The sequence below is a fragment of the Globicephala melas genome, chromosome 8 (assembly GCF_963455315.2).
Source record: "Globicephala melas chromosome 8, mGloMel1.2, whole genome shotgun sequence".
Taxonomy (NCBI): Eukaryota; Metazoa; Chordata; class Mammalia; order Artiodactyla; family Delphinidae; genus Globicephala; species Globicephala melas.
Genome location: NC_083321.1, coordinates 9,195,378 through 9,209,344, shown reverse-complemented (window position 1 = coordinate 9,209,344; position 13,967 = coordinate 9,195,378). Strand labels below are relative to the sequence as shown.

General features: G+C 50.9%; 1 protein-coding gene across 1 annotated transcript; it reads left to right on the top strand.

Moving 5' to 3' along the window:
• The first annotated feature begins 461 nt into the window (after positions 1-461).
• SCGB1A1 (secretoglobin family 1A member 1) lies at positions 462-10,476 on the top strand. Its single transcript, XM_060303998.1, has 3 exons — positions 462-516; positions 2,545-2,732; positions 10,438-10,476. The coding sequence occupies exons 1-3, from the start codon at positions 462-464 to the stop codon at positions 10,474-10,476; spliced, it is 282 nt and encodes a 93-aa protein (XP_060159981.1).
• The last annotated feature ends 3,491 nt before the right edge of the window (positions 10,477-13,967 follow it).

The following is a 13,967-nucleotide window of genomic DNA, read 5'->3' as shown; positions in this document are numbered from 1 at the left end:
TCCCGAGTCCTAGGCCTGTGGCTGCCACTGCTATGGGGCCTTAAGCCTCAGTTTCTCCCAGGGTGATGGGTCCAGGTGGGCTCTACAACTGCTTCTGGCTGTCGATCTGGACTGCCCAGTGCTCAGGTTCAGAGAGAGTGGCCCAGGCGGCCAGCTCTCCAGACCCTCTGACTTGGGAACCCTTGCTGCCTCTACACTGGACCCTGGGTTCCCCTCTCCCAAGTGGCCTATTGTGTGAGCTCAGTTTCCATGGGGACAGAAAGCGGGTTGAGAAAGAAGAATGTTTACTTTCTCCACTGAGCTGATGCCCATGTCAACAGTGTGGTCCCATAAGTGGAGCCCTCGCCCTGCCCTCCCTGCTCCAGGAGCATATAAGAAGATACCCGGATGGGCACATCTCCCACAAGACCACCAGATCCAGAGACAGGGACAGAGCTTCCTTCACCAGCCTCCCTCCCACCATGAAGCTCGCCATTGCCCTCACCCTGGTCACCTTGACTCTCTTCTGCAGCCCTCGTGAGTGTCCAGAGCCCTCTGCCCCAAGCCGAGCTCAAGAACTCTCCCAGTTCTGCTCGGGAGAGGGGACGGCTGCCCATGCCCCCTGTTTAGCTGCCGGGAGAGGCTGGGAAAGCTGACTCCCAGCCAGGAAGCTGGGTCCAGCGAGCAATCTCATCTCGGGAACTTGGGGAGAGCCCCGAGGCTGTGGGGAAACCTGAAAAGGACCCCATCTTCCATATCCAACAACCTCAGAAGTGCAGGGAATGGAACAGACTGGAGGAAGGGATGGAGACTATCCCACCTCGATGCAATGACCAGCAGAATAAGAGGAACAAACAAGCTTCTCAAAGCCCAGGGCTGGACAGACCCCGAGACGCCAAGAGACCTGGGTGCTGCCTCCCGATTTGGGGTCAACACACCACTCTGGCAGCCAAAGGGGCTGGAAGGAGCCTCATGGGCTCCAAAGAAACCCAACCCAAGGCAAGGTCTCCCATCCTGCACAGAGAGGAATATTCTAGAAAGGGCTCTTCCCTTTGGGAAACTGCCAACTCAGAACGGAGGTTTCTAAACATTTTCTGTCCTCTGCAAAACAAGGGTTAGGAGTCTCTGAAGAGTTGCAGCTGTCACTGAGAGGAATGGGGGTGGGGTGAATCACACCTCCCCGGAAACCCCCTGATCTCTTGGGAGCTGGGTTACTGAACTGTTTTTTACCCTGTATCAGCCTCTTCTACTCCTTCTACAACAAAAAATTTTAAACAAATTCCCGATAGTTCACTTTCAAAGTTTCCTGACAACCGTGGAGATAAGTTTTATGACCTTGGCGAGACGGGGGAGTTAGTTAGGAAACCGAGACCAAGAGGCAGTGGGAACAACTATGGTGCAGAGATGTCTATTTTAAAGGGGAAATAACATCATTTGGACTGAAACGTATGTTAATTAGAAGATCTCAATGCCAGGTACAGAGGCGGGTGGCTCAGCAAGACAGGACTGAAATATGTTAGGACGTGGGGCCGGGATGTGTTGGTACGTTCCTGTGGGTGCACATATGATAATACCAATAATAAGGTCTAACATTTATTTAGCACTTACAATGTGCCCATCACGGTGCTGAACCCCGTTCACAACAACCCTATGAAGTGGGGACATTATCCCCATTTTACAGATGAGAAAACTGAGCTAAAGAAAGATAAAGTAACGTGGCTGGTGACACAGTAAGTTGCAAAGCAGGGATCTAAGTTCTGGAGAGGGTCTGACTTGGAGTGGCCACTTTGAGTGGGGCCTTGGAGCCCAGGCAGGGGAGTTCGCACACCAGGCAGCAAATTCAAGGACGGGGATTTGACACTCAGTAGGAAGATGGGCCAGCAGGGAGTAGGGGATGGTGACTCTCCCCACATTCCTGGGGGCAGGGAGCTAAAAAGGAGCACAACCGGAGGCGGGGTAGGGAGAACTCTGGTGAAGGGAACACGGCGGGGCCAGGAATAGAGGCAGAGACGTGTCTGTGTGTGGATGAGCCCACAAGGCCTGGTGCCCACAGTGGATTCCTCTTCTGGGCCAGGCTCTGGGGCTCATGATTGGCTGGCACAAGTGCCTCTTCCTGCCAGAGCCTGCCTTTGTCACGTGTGGCTCAGACCATCACTAACCAACGGTAAGAGGCATGTTTCCGGTGGGAGCCAAAACCCTCGACGGCCTCTTCCCAGCCCCCGCACGGCACACCAAACAAATGAGATCAGCAGCTTCTAGTCTCAGAGCCCTGCCTAGAACTCTATCAGAAAGAGCCAGTAGCACCTTGCCGCCGCAACCCAGGAAGTACAAGGGAGGCTCCGGCAAGCCACGAAAAGCTGGCCACAGCCCAGAAGGCATCCACATGGCGTCAAAGAGCCGACTGCTTGGAGCGCCACCAGGTCTCCCATTCAAGGCCGTCGACGAAACGGCCGCTATGTCTTGCTGACAGGCGCAGCTGTGTGCATCTGGGCCAGGCCCAGGCAGGAAGCTGGCCAGTGTAGACAAGGGCCTGGATACACGCGCTCTCTCTTTTCTGTGCTCCAGCAACTACAGAGGTCTGCCTGAACTTTCTACATGTCATCGAAAACCTCTTCATGGGCACGCTTCCCAGCTATGAGGCTGCCCTTGCACCCTTCAGCCCTGAGGAAGACATGAAAAATGCAGGGGCCCAGTTGAAGATGCTGGTGGACACCCTCCCCCAGAAGGCCCAGGACAGCATGACAAAGCTCACGGTACACGGCTCCCTCCACTCCCACTGCCCAGCGGAGGATTTCCCACATCCCTCAGCTGCAGTGTCAACTCCCTTGGGGGACCCTTTTCTAATCCAGAGAGGACAGTCACAGTGCAAATGTCCCCAGGGAGCAGGCACAGCCATCTTATCTTTTTTTTTGGCTGTGTTGGGTCTTCGTTCCTGTGCGAGGGCTTTCTGTAGTTGTGGCAAGCGGGGACCACTCTTCATCGCGGTGCGCGGGCCTCTCACTATCGCAGCCTCTCTTGTTGCGGAGCACAGGCTCCAGACGCGCAGGCTCAGTAGTTGTGGCTCACGGGCCTAGTTGCTCCGCGGCATGTGGGATCTTTCCAGACCAGGGCTCGAACCCGTGTCCCCTGCATTAGCAGGCAGATTCTCAACCACTGCGCCACGAGGGAAGCCCCATCTTACCTTTTTTATTTTTTATTTATTTTTATTTTTTATTTTTTTTTTGCCGTACGCAGGGCCTCTCACTGTTGTGGCCTCTCCCGTTGCGGAGCACAGGCTCCAGACGCGCAGGCTCAGCGGCCATGGCTCACGGGCCCAGCCGCTCCGCAGCATGTGGGATCTTCCCGGACCGGGGCACGAACCTGTGTCCCCTGCATCGGCTGGTGGACTCTCAACCACCGCGCCACCAGGGAAGCCCTATCTTACCTTTTTTAAAGAAGCTACTGAGAGACTTTCCTGGCGGCCCAGTGGTTAAGACTCGGCGTTTTCACTGCAGGCGGTGTGGGTTCGATCCCTGGTCAGGGAATTAAGATCCTGCATGCCGTGCGGCCAAAAAGTTAAAAAATTAATAAATAAATAAATAAAATAAGAAAATAAAAATAAAGAAGCTTCTGAGAAATAGTCTAAGCTTAGCTCCTCCCAGAAACACCGAACCTCTTAGGTGACATTAAAGTCTCTGGGTCTGACTTTGATGTTCATTCACTATTGTATTGGGTTTTTTGTTTGTTTGCTTTAGGACAAAATAATCCAAAGCCCACACTGTGCTTAGGATTTAGAAGCTAAAGATCTCCACCTGCCGAGACCCCTGCCACTCCCCGGATGTTTCCTTCACTCCGTCCCCACCAGCCCTGCCTGGCTCCCTGCAATAAAGGACAAGCATCACATCTCTGTGTCCCCATCTCTTTTTTATTCACCTGCTAGAGTGAGAAGGTGTGCCGCTGCTGGGGTAGGTTTAGAGCAAAACAAAGCAGTGGCCATGGAAACACATCCCCAAGGGGCCCAGACCCTGTCTCACTTCCGGTCCACAGGTGGCAGACCAGCTTCTAGCATATACTCCCTTCCACGGGCAGACAGCTGGCCTGGAAACGTTCCCAGGGCCTTGCTCAAACTTGACCTATGGGGGAAGGCGGGGGGAGGTTAGACAGGGTGGCAGCTGACCTGAGGCTGACCCCCCTAACACCCATTTAATAATGAAGTTAAGTGTTCTGTTTCTTCCAGACCCTTTGGAATCCCACTCTTGGGTGGAAAAAAATATGTCAGGTGATTATGCTACCCAGACATGCCTGCACACAAAGATGGACCTTTCCAGAGAGTTCTGTCTCCCAAAGCTAAATGGTGGACGTTTCAAGCATTTTGACAGGGCAGTAGGGTGCTATGAGGGGCTGAGTGGCCCTGTGACAGTCCTGCAAATCACACCCAGCACACGACTGATGCCCTCCACCTACAGAAGGAGCAAATTCCTAAGAAACTTAGGAAACAAAGGCTGGAGGGAGGAACAGACTCGATTCCTTGATTAGGAATCCAGGGTCCTTGGGGCTGATTTCAAGGAGCAATAGACTCTGAGGGGCACTCCCAGAGAAGGCAGGCTGTTTCGCTCACTTCATATTTGCTACACGAAATTATTTGTCGAACTATTTTTTAAAGCAAAAACCCTCTACTCATGCATTTTCTAGATCCTTTATCAGTCATCATTGTTAGGCCATCCTATTTCCAGGCTGAAATTGCAGAGGCCTACGTGTCAAACTGTCCATTCACGTCAGTCACTGCCCAGAAGAGGAGTCTGGGGGGTGGGTGGGTCGGGACCAGGCTGGTCAGCACCTAATTACTGCCGTCCACCGGCGATGGTGCTCTTGTTAGACCCCGAAGCCCCTCTCTGACCTGCCCCCACCTCCCGCCGTTCCCTGAGTCCCCTCCCAGCCAACTTTCACGCCACCCCCATTTTTTCTTGCGGCAAAGGAGTCTTCGGGCGTGAAATCAATCCCTGGGTATTTACCAGCACTTTCCATGTGTTCATAGTGGTGCTGGGCGTTCTGAGGAACCCGGGAGCAGATTTCATAACCCAACAAATATGCATGAAGCCCTTGCTCGGCGCCAGAACCACACTGAGGCCCAAGTAGAGCGGAGTGAAGAAAACAATGGCCTCTGCTCTCAAGGAGCTGGCAAGCTAGCAGGGAAGATGGTCGGCGCCCTGCAAATCAACAAGGACACAAATAGACAGATACATAGAGCTCTGATTAAAGCATAAAAGAAATGCAGGGAGTGAAGTGACCAAGAGCAGCACGGACAGGCCAGCCCGGGAGTCCCCCCCGCTCAGGGTCTGAGCAGGGATGGGAGGAATTCAACGAGATGGGGGGAGGCGGACAGAGCATTGCAGCAGAGGGCGAAGCAAGAGGGAAGAGGGGAGGCTGCCTGGGCTTCTTCCCAAGCCCCTGCCCTTCTTGAGGCCCCACTGAGCCCTGCCCTTGGACCCCAGGAGAAAATTCAGAACCTTCTAAAGGGAGTTCCCTGGTTGCCTAGTGGTTAGGGTTCTGGGCTTTCACTGACAGGGCCCAGGTTCAACCCCTGTTGGGGAACTGAGATCCTGCAAGCTGTGTGGTGCAGCGAAAATAAAAATAAAAAAGGAAAGAAAGGGCTTCCCTGGTGGCGCGGTGGTTGAGAGTCCGCCTGCCGATGCAGGGGACACGGGTTCGTGCCCCGGTCCGGGAAGATCCCACGTGCCGCGGAGCGGCTGGGCCCGTGAGCCATGGCCGCTGAGCCTGCGCGTCCGGAGCCTGTGCTCCGCAACGGGAGAGGCCACAAGAGTGAGAGGCCCGTGTACCGCAAAAAAAAAAAAACAAAAAGGAAAGAAAGAACTTTACCTCCAGGTTTCTATCACCGCCACCAGAACAGTCCACACCTCTTCCCCTTAGATCCTACCGTCTACCCAGCATCTCAAACTCCTCTTGTCCAACAGAAGTCTGATTCCCCCCCGCCCCACCCCATCTCTTTCCAATCTCTGTAAATTCTATCCCTAGCCGCCCGGTTGCTCTGGCCTGAAGTCCAAGGGGCATCCCCAGCCCTTCCCTCTCCAGCACTGTCACGTCCAGCCAAGCAGGTTACCTCCAAAGCACCTCTGGGAACCGTCTCCATGTCCACAGAGCCACCCTGGGCCACACTACACATTCCTCTGCCGCACAACCCCGGGGGAGGGGAGCCTCCTACTGGCTCCCAGCTCACACGCTAGCACCCCTGCAGTCCACACGCCACACTGAGGCCAAAGCAGTGTTTGTTTTGTTTTGTTTTGTTTTTAGCGGTACGCAGGCCTCTCACTGTTGTGGCCTCTCCCGTTGCGGAGCACAGGCTCCGGACGCGCAGGCTCAGCGGCCATGGCTCACGGGCCCAGCCGCTCCGCGGCATATGGGATCTTCCCGGACCGGGGCACGAACCTGTGTCCCCTGCATCGGCCGGCGGACTCTCAACCACGGCGCCACCAGGGAAGCCCCAAAGTAGTTTTTATCAAATGAAAACCCCCTTCCTGGGCCACTTCCCCCACCCCAACCGAGTAAAGCCCTTCAAAGCTTCCTAGCACTCTTCTTATAAACTTCAAATGCAGAACGTGCTCATCGCTGGCTCTCATCTCCCATCCTCCTTCCCACTGCTCACTCCATCTCTGCAGTCCACCCCTCTGGCCTTTAGTATTTTTAAGAACCAAGCCACCAAGCCCCTTCCTACCTCAGGGCCTTTACACAGGCCACACAGCGTAAGTTGCTCAAAAACTATCGATGATTGCTGTAAAAATTCCCCCTAGGGACTTCCCTGGAGGTCCAGTGGTTAAGACTCTGCGCTTCCAATGAAGGGGGTGCGGGTCGCATCCCTTAGTTCCATCCCCTTAGGGGGAACTAAGATCCCACATGCTTCCTCGTGCGGGGGAGGGGAGGATTCGTCCTAGAGCGAAATGGGCAAAGGCTAGAACTCGTCCTAAAGATGGGTCCCATGTGGATATAAATATCCCCCAAACATCCCCTGTCCCTGTGGCAAATGGTCCCTGTCCAAGCCACACCATCCCGAGCAATTGAATGAAAGTGGAGGACGCGCACAGGGGAAGCGGGAATGGAGAGGGCATAAGCAGAGAGCACGCAAGGTGAGGTCTGAAGAGAGAGAGAAACCTCTTCCGTCCGGATTTTTCCAAGAAGCAACGTGGTCCCAAGGGGACGCGCCTTCCCCGCCCTCAGCGGCCGGTGCCGCCGAGGCCACTGGGGGGCAGTGTCGACCAAGGCGTCCAGGAGCGGACGCGCTGGTCCGGCCCTGGAGCTTCTGAGCCCTACGGCTCCACCCAGTCCGGCTCACTCCGCGGGACAGATGATGAAGCACAGTTCCTTTCTAGGGATCTTTTATCATCTTTGATTGCTTTCATTTGATTTTTCAGGGGGTTTTTCATCAGAATTCTGAGGAAGAGCAAGGGCAGTCACACCAAGTTGCCGCCCGCTGAACGCTGCCAGTGATGTGTCAGCACTTTGGGAATTAGTAATGATTCCATTCCCGAACAATTCCAAGGGCGCGTCCAACGGAATCTACAACGATGGCCCCCGGAGGTACAGAGGACCACGGGGCGCTGGTGGAGCTGACCTTTGACCTCCATCCACTCCATTTTTAAAGTCTCAAGTAACCTAACAATTTCTTTTATTGATCGCTTACTCGCTGGCAGGCATTTTTGCAATTTCTTGTTTATTCCTCACACAACCCGGATTCCAGAGCCCACGCCCCAACCCCTGCCCTACAGAGAGTAGGATCCCAGACGCAGGAATTTCCTGAGCTAATAACTGAAGTGATACCGATGAGAAATGTCCACCCACCAAGTGATACCGATGAGAAATGTCCACCCACCCTGCCCCAAACACACAGGTGTGCGCACGCTTGTGCAGACACACACACACAAACCATAAAGCCATTGCACCGCTCCCTCATTGTCTGCCACAAAAGAGGGCCTGTGACTGTAAAAATTCCAGTGCAGGTCAGGGGGATTGGCAATTCCAGAAGGTTCTTGGTAGAGGGTGGGGCGCCTCCTGCCTCCCCCTCCTCCCCAACTTCCTCACTGCGGACTCCCCGGGGGCTCCTCTGAGCCATCCACCTAGATGAGTGTTGTTCAAACAGATAAGGATCCAGGGTCATAAAGGTTCAGAATTTTAATTACCTAGTCACAACGGGGGAAATATTTACCTAGGGCAAATACAACAGGTATCTGCGGATAAAAGGGAGTCTCCACCTCAAGGGAGCTGCAGAGGTAGGCGAGCCAAAGAATGTGAGCTGTCAGCACACAGAAATGTACATTTAGTTTTAAAAGAGCAGAAGGCAAGATGAACTGATCACAGCCACAGAAAGAGCACGTATCTGTGTGACGCATGTTGCCAGAAAGCAAAAGGAGATTAGAGAAATGAAGGTATGTCTCTGGGTTCTTTTTTGTCTTTTTTTTTTTTTCCCCCTGGCCTACGTTATAGCACGACTCTGCAAACTATGGCTGGCAGGCCACACTCAAGCCATGGCTTATTTTTGAACAGACCTCAAGCTAAGAATGATTTGTACATTTGAAGAAGGAGGAGGAGGAGAAAAAGCGTGTCCAGCCCTGGATCATATAAATATATAATTATATAATCAGCCTTTTTCACTATGAATCTGCCGAACTCTAGAACACAAGGAGGCCAATGTATGAATATAAGCTTCCTGCATTTGAGAAGTATTACGCACAAACTGTGTAAAGAAAAAAATGTAAAATGCGTCTCAGTAAAGCCAAAAAAAAAAAGATTAAAAACAAGAAATGTATTTTTAGCACTATATTACTTTTAGCATTTTTTAGCATTCATACCTCTGAGGAGCCCAGGGGAAAGACCACATTTTTTCTTGATCACGTTGTCAATGAAACCGTGAATCTGGGTGAAATTGATCTTTGAAAAGTATATTACTCCCGCAGTCTGCCACCAAAGGGACATTTACTCCTTTTTTTTAAATAAATTATTTATTTAGTTTTATTTGTTTACTTTTGGCTGCACTGGGTCTCCGTTGCTGTACACGGGCTTTCTCTAGTTGCGGCGAACAGGGGCTACTCTTCGTTGCGGCGCGCGGGCTTCTCATTGCGGTGTCTTCTCTTGTCGCAGAGCACGGGCTCTAGGCACGTGGGCTTCAGTAGTTGGGGCACGCAGGCCCAGTAGTTGCGGTTCGCGGGCTCTAGAGTGCAGGCTCAGTAGTTGTGGCACACGGGCTTAGTTGCTCCGCGGCATGTGGGATCTTCCGGGACCAGGGCTCGAACCCGTGTCCCCTGCATTGGCAGGCAGATTCTTAACCGCTGTGCCACCAGGGAAGCCCGGAACGTTTACTCTTGAAGAAAGCTAAAGATATATGTATGCATAGAGCTGATTCACTTTGTTATACAGCAGAAACTAACACAACATTGTAAAGCAATTATACCCCAATAAAGACGGTAAAAAAAAAAAAAGCTAAAGAGGAGTGGTCATTACCAAACACTGCCACCACGTTGCGAAATGCAAACACTCGCCCTTGCTGTGTCAATGCCTAAATTGATGGATCCGTAGGAGAGCTGTAGTTTTACACCCTCAACATGGGGGTGGATTGATGTTAGCCAGGCAGAAAAATCTATAAATGATTCACAGAGCAGGAAGAGGAAGTGAGACCAGCCCCCAACTTTATATAGATGATGTGGATAAAACGATGCCTAGTTTATGGCTAATGCCAGCGTGCTGTTTGCGAATGCCAGGGGATTTGTGGGTAGTAATTCACCGTAGGGTGACTGCTGTTCAGAATGGCTTCAGACGCATGCTAAAGAAAACCTTGATTGATGAGGAAGCGGCCACACAAACAATGCCTTCTGCAACGTGTCATTAGGGAACGTTCCTCCCAGGCACTTACTGAACGCACCAGCGGGCATGTGGAAACAATGTGAGCATGAATCATTAGGAGTTAGCCACCCAACGGATTTCTGTGAGCAAACTAAAATTATAAAGCTGTACTACGTGCAAATATAAATAAATCTGAAAATAGATTCAGCTTAGCATGCACGGTCGCATCAGAATGGATAAACCAGGCGTTTGGAACTCAGATTCGTCCCCCATCAAGTGAACGGATTCCTAGCCTATGACAGTAGCCTAGATAACTCCTAAAATATCTAAAGGTATGTGCCTGCCGCACCCAAGCATCCTGTGTGACTGCGAGACATGGAGCTACAGAGAGTCCTTTAAAATTCCCTCTTATGGCCCTGGTGACACACGTAGATAGTCCTTCAGCTCTGGGACAGGATGGAGATGCTGGTCAGGGACTCCCTGGGAGAAAGAAGATGAGGGCCAGGCCTCAGGGCACTGGGGCCAGAGGAAGGATCTCTTGACCTCTGACCCTATGTGTCCATTGGTCTCTGAGTCCGTCTCTTCTCAGTTTACCTTGAATGTGTCCCCTTCTCCCTACTCTGATTCCGGTAGCAGGGCTTTACCATCTGCGGCCTGGAGTATGGCAAATAGCCTCTAACCTAGTTTCCTATGGCTCCTGTAACTAATCACCACAAACTTAATGGCTTTTTTTTAAAATTCACATTTATTATCTTACAGATCTGGAGGTCAGAAATTCAAAATGATTTCACTGAACTAAAAATCAAAGTGTTGGCAGCCTGTGTTCCTTCCGGAGGCTCTAAGGGAGAGTCTGTTTCCTTGTTTTTTCAGTTTCTAGAGGCCCCCTTCATTCGTTGGCTCGTGGCCCCTTCTCTCACCTTCAAAGTCGGCAGTGCAGCCTCCTCTTCTGCCTCTGGCCTCCTCTTCCGCCTCCTTCTCCCATGCGGAAGGACCCTTGTGACTGCACTGGGCCCACCCCAGTAATCCAAGATGGTCTCAGCATCAGCTGATTAGCAACCTTAATTCCATCTGCAGCCTTCATTTCCCTTTGCTAACAGGCTCCTACAGGATAAATTCCAGACTCTTCGCCTGGCCCAGGAGGCCCTCCTGAGAGCCTGGTCCTCCCCGGCGCTCTGGACTCAAATCCTGCTGCTTCCCCCACCTACGCTGGGGGTACAGCAGTGGACAAGGTTTGGAAATAAGATTGCCCTCCAGGAAATGCAAATCAAAACTACAATGAGGTATCATCTCACACCAGTCAGAATGGCCATCATCAAAAAATCTACAAACAATAAATGCTGGAGAGGGTGTGGAGAAAAGGGAAGCCTCTTGCACTGTTGGTGGGATTATAAATTGATACAGCCACTATGGAGAACAGTATGGAGGTTCCTTAAAAAACTAAAAATAGAACTACCATACGACCCAGCAATCCCACTACTGGGCATATACCCTGAGAAAACCATAATTCAAAGAGAGTCATGTAGGGCTTCCCTGGTGGCGCAGTGGTTGAGAGTCCGCCTGCCGATGCAGGGGACACGGGTTCGTGCCCCGGTCCGGGAAGATCCCACGTGCCGCAGAGCGGCTGGGCCCGTGAGCCATGGCCACTGAGCCTGTGCATCCGGAGCCTGTGCTCCGCAACGGGAGAGGCCACAACAGTGAGAGGCCCGCTAACCGCAAAAAAAAAAAAAAAAGAGTCACGTACCACAATGTTCATTGCAGCTCCATTTACAATAGCCAGGACATGGAAGCAACCTAAGTGTCCATCAACAGATGAATGGATAAAGAAGATGTGGCACATATATACAAAGGAATATTACTCAGCCATAAAAAGAAACAAAATTGAGTTATTTGTAGTGAGGTGAATGGACCTAGAGTCTGTCATACAGATTGAAGTAAGTCAGAAAGAGAAAAACCAATACCATATGCTAACACATATATATGGAATCTAAAAAAAAAAAAAAGGTTCTGAAGAACCTAGCAGCAGGACAGGAATAAAGAAGTAGACGTTGAGAATGGACTTGAGGACACAGGGAGGGTGAAGGGTAAGCGGGAACGAAGTGAGAGAGTGGCATGGACATATATACACTACCAAATATAAAATAGATAGCTAGTGGGAAGCAGCCGCATAGCACAGGGAGATCAGCTCCGTGCTTTGTAACCGCCTAGAGGGGTGGGGTAGGGAGGGTGGGAGGGAGGCAAGAAGAAGGAGATATGGGGATATATGTATATGTATAGCTGATTCACTTTGTTATAAAGCAGAAACTAACACACCATTGTAAAGCAATTATACTCCAATAAAGATGTTAAAAAAAAAAGATTGCCCTTCAGGTTAGGCTGGTAAATTCACAGATGGTAGATGGGGTGAGCTATCTATGGGGATGAAACAAGAGGTTGTCTCTAACTAGGAGAAAAGAATGCAGCCACACCCTACACTCCAGCAAGGTGATGAGGGAGGCATCTGGGGGGCAGGACCAGAACCTGAGTGTCGTGTAGGACGTGGAAATCTAACCTGATATCCTGTGCCAAAGAGGAGGGGATGGATAGCAGTGCGAGGGAGGCACAGAGGTCCTGAGCAGGGAGAAAAAGCAATGGAAGAACGCTTACTGGTTCTAAGTCTGTGCTCACTTCCCGACCTTCCTGACGCCCGTCCACAGGGGAGGATACGCCGTCTGGTCCACTAGCCTCTGATTGATTAATCCACCAACGTGCTTCTCATTGAAGCTCTCGGGTGTGGAGGCTCAGTTAGTGTGCAGCCGCCTTCGGGACATGGAGCCCTTCTCATTGTGTCCCTCAGGCAGGTCCTGATGCCACAGAACCACAAGGCAGACCCGGGCAGTGCTATCTAGGGACAACCAGGACCCACTTCTCATCTGTCTCCCGCCAGCCCAGAGAAGGGAGAGCAAAGGGTCAATCTCCTGATGCCACCAGCCCAGAACAGACCATCTTCCTGGCGGGCAGACCTCCTTCCTCGGGTGACACTTCCCTGCATTACCATGAGGCACACACATGAATATTTAAACAGGCAACAAACCCATGCTCTTCCCACCTCCACAGACTATAATGTCTCCCCTTCCCAAAGTCACTTGAAGACCCAAGCTCCATCCTCCGTGCCCTATGCAATGTTTGGGACATAGCTATACCAAAAAAAAAAAAAAATTCATTATTTAACTAAAATTCAAATTTAGGGACTTCCCTGTGGTCCAGCAGTTAAGACTCTGATCTCCCAAGCAGGGGGCCTGGGTTCGATCCCTGGTCAGGGAACTAGATTCCACATCCCACAACTAAAGATCCCGCATGCCACGACGAAGACCCAGTGCAGTCAAATAAATATATATATTTTTAAAAACCTAAAAAAAAAATTCAAATTTAACCTGACATCTTGTATTATCATCTGCTAAATCTGGCAACCTTAAGATTCCTTCAAGACTCAGCTCCTAGGCTCTTCCTCTAGTGGCCAAGTTAAGACCCATCTGGAAACTAAGACAGTAGACTAAGTACATTACGGGACTGGAGAGCCTTTTTATTCCATCTCTACTTCCCGGTGGGACTTGCCATCACTCTCTGGCCAACCCATTGGAGGAAGGCAAGCACTTCATGGGCAGGAAGTTCTAACCAAAGTCAACACTTTCCCAAAAGTTAGAAGCTCATTGTTTCCCATTGCTCCCTTCTTCGTTCTTGTTTCTCATAGAGATGAGATCAGCTTAGGAAACTGGATTCTTTGAAACCACAAATCCATCTGAAATGTATTCGTTTCACGATCAATAAATTTCAAGACCTGATTATTTTGCAATTATATTGATGCTGAAAATGTTAAATATTAACCAGATAACCAAAAATTTATCTTTCGATATCTTACACCACAGACAAGAATTTCAGACTGTACCCCAGTGACCGGAAACTTTGAAAAATCCTTTGCCTAGGAATTCCCTCGCTGTCCAGTAGTTAGACTGCAGGGAGTACGGGTTCCATCCCTGGTTGGGGAAACTTAAGATCCCGCCTGCCATGCGGCGCGGCCAAAAAAAAACAAAAGAAAAGAAAAATCCTTTGCCTAAAGAAGTGTATTGACTGACATGTTGAAAATAGCAGTTTTACTTCTGTAACTAAGGAAGAGAAAGGAGGGAGAG

Coding starts and splice junctions, on each gene's coding strand:
- SCGB1A1 (XM_060303998.1), top strand. CDS start 462: ATGAAGCTCGCCATTGCCCTCACCCTGGTCACCTTGACTCTCTTCTGC. Junction 517..2,544: donor GACTCTCTTCTGCAGCCCTC/GTGAGTGTCCAG, acceptor TCTGTGCTCCAG/CAACTACAGAGGTCTGCCTG. Junction 2,733..10,437: donor ACAGCATGACAAAGCTCACG/GTACACGGCTCC, acceptor TGATTCCGGTAG/CAGGGCTTTACCATCTGCGG.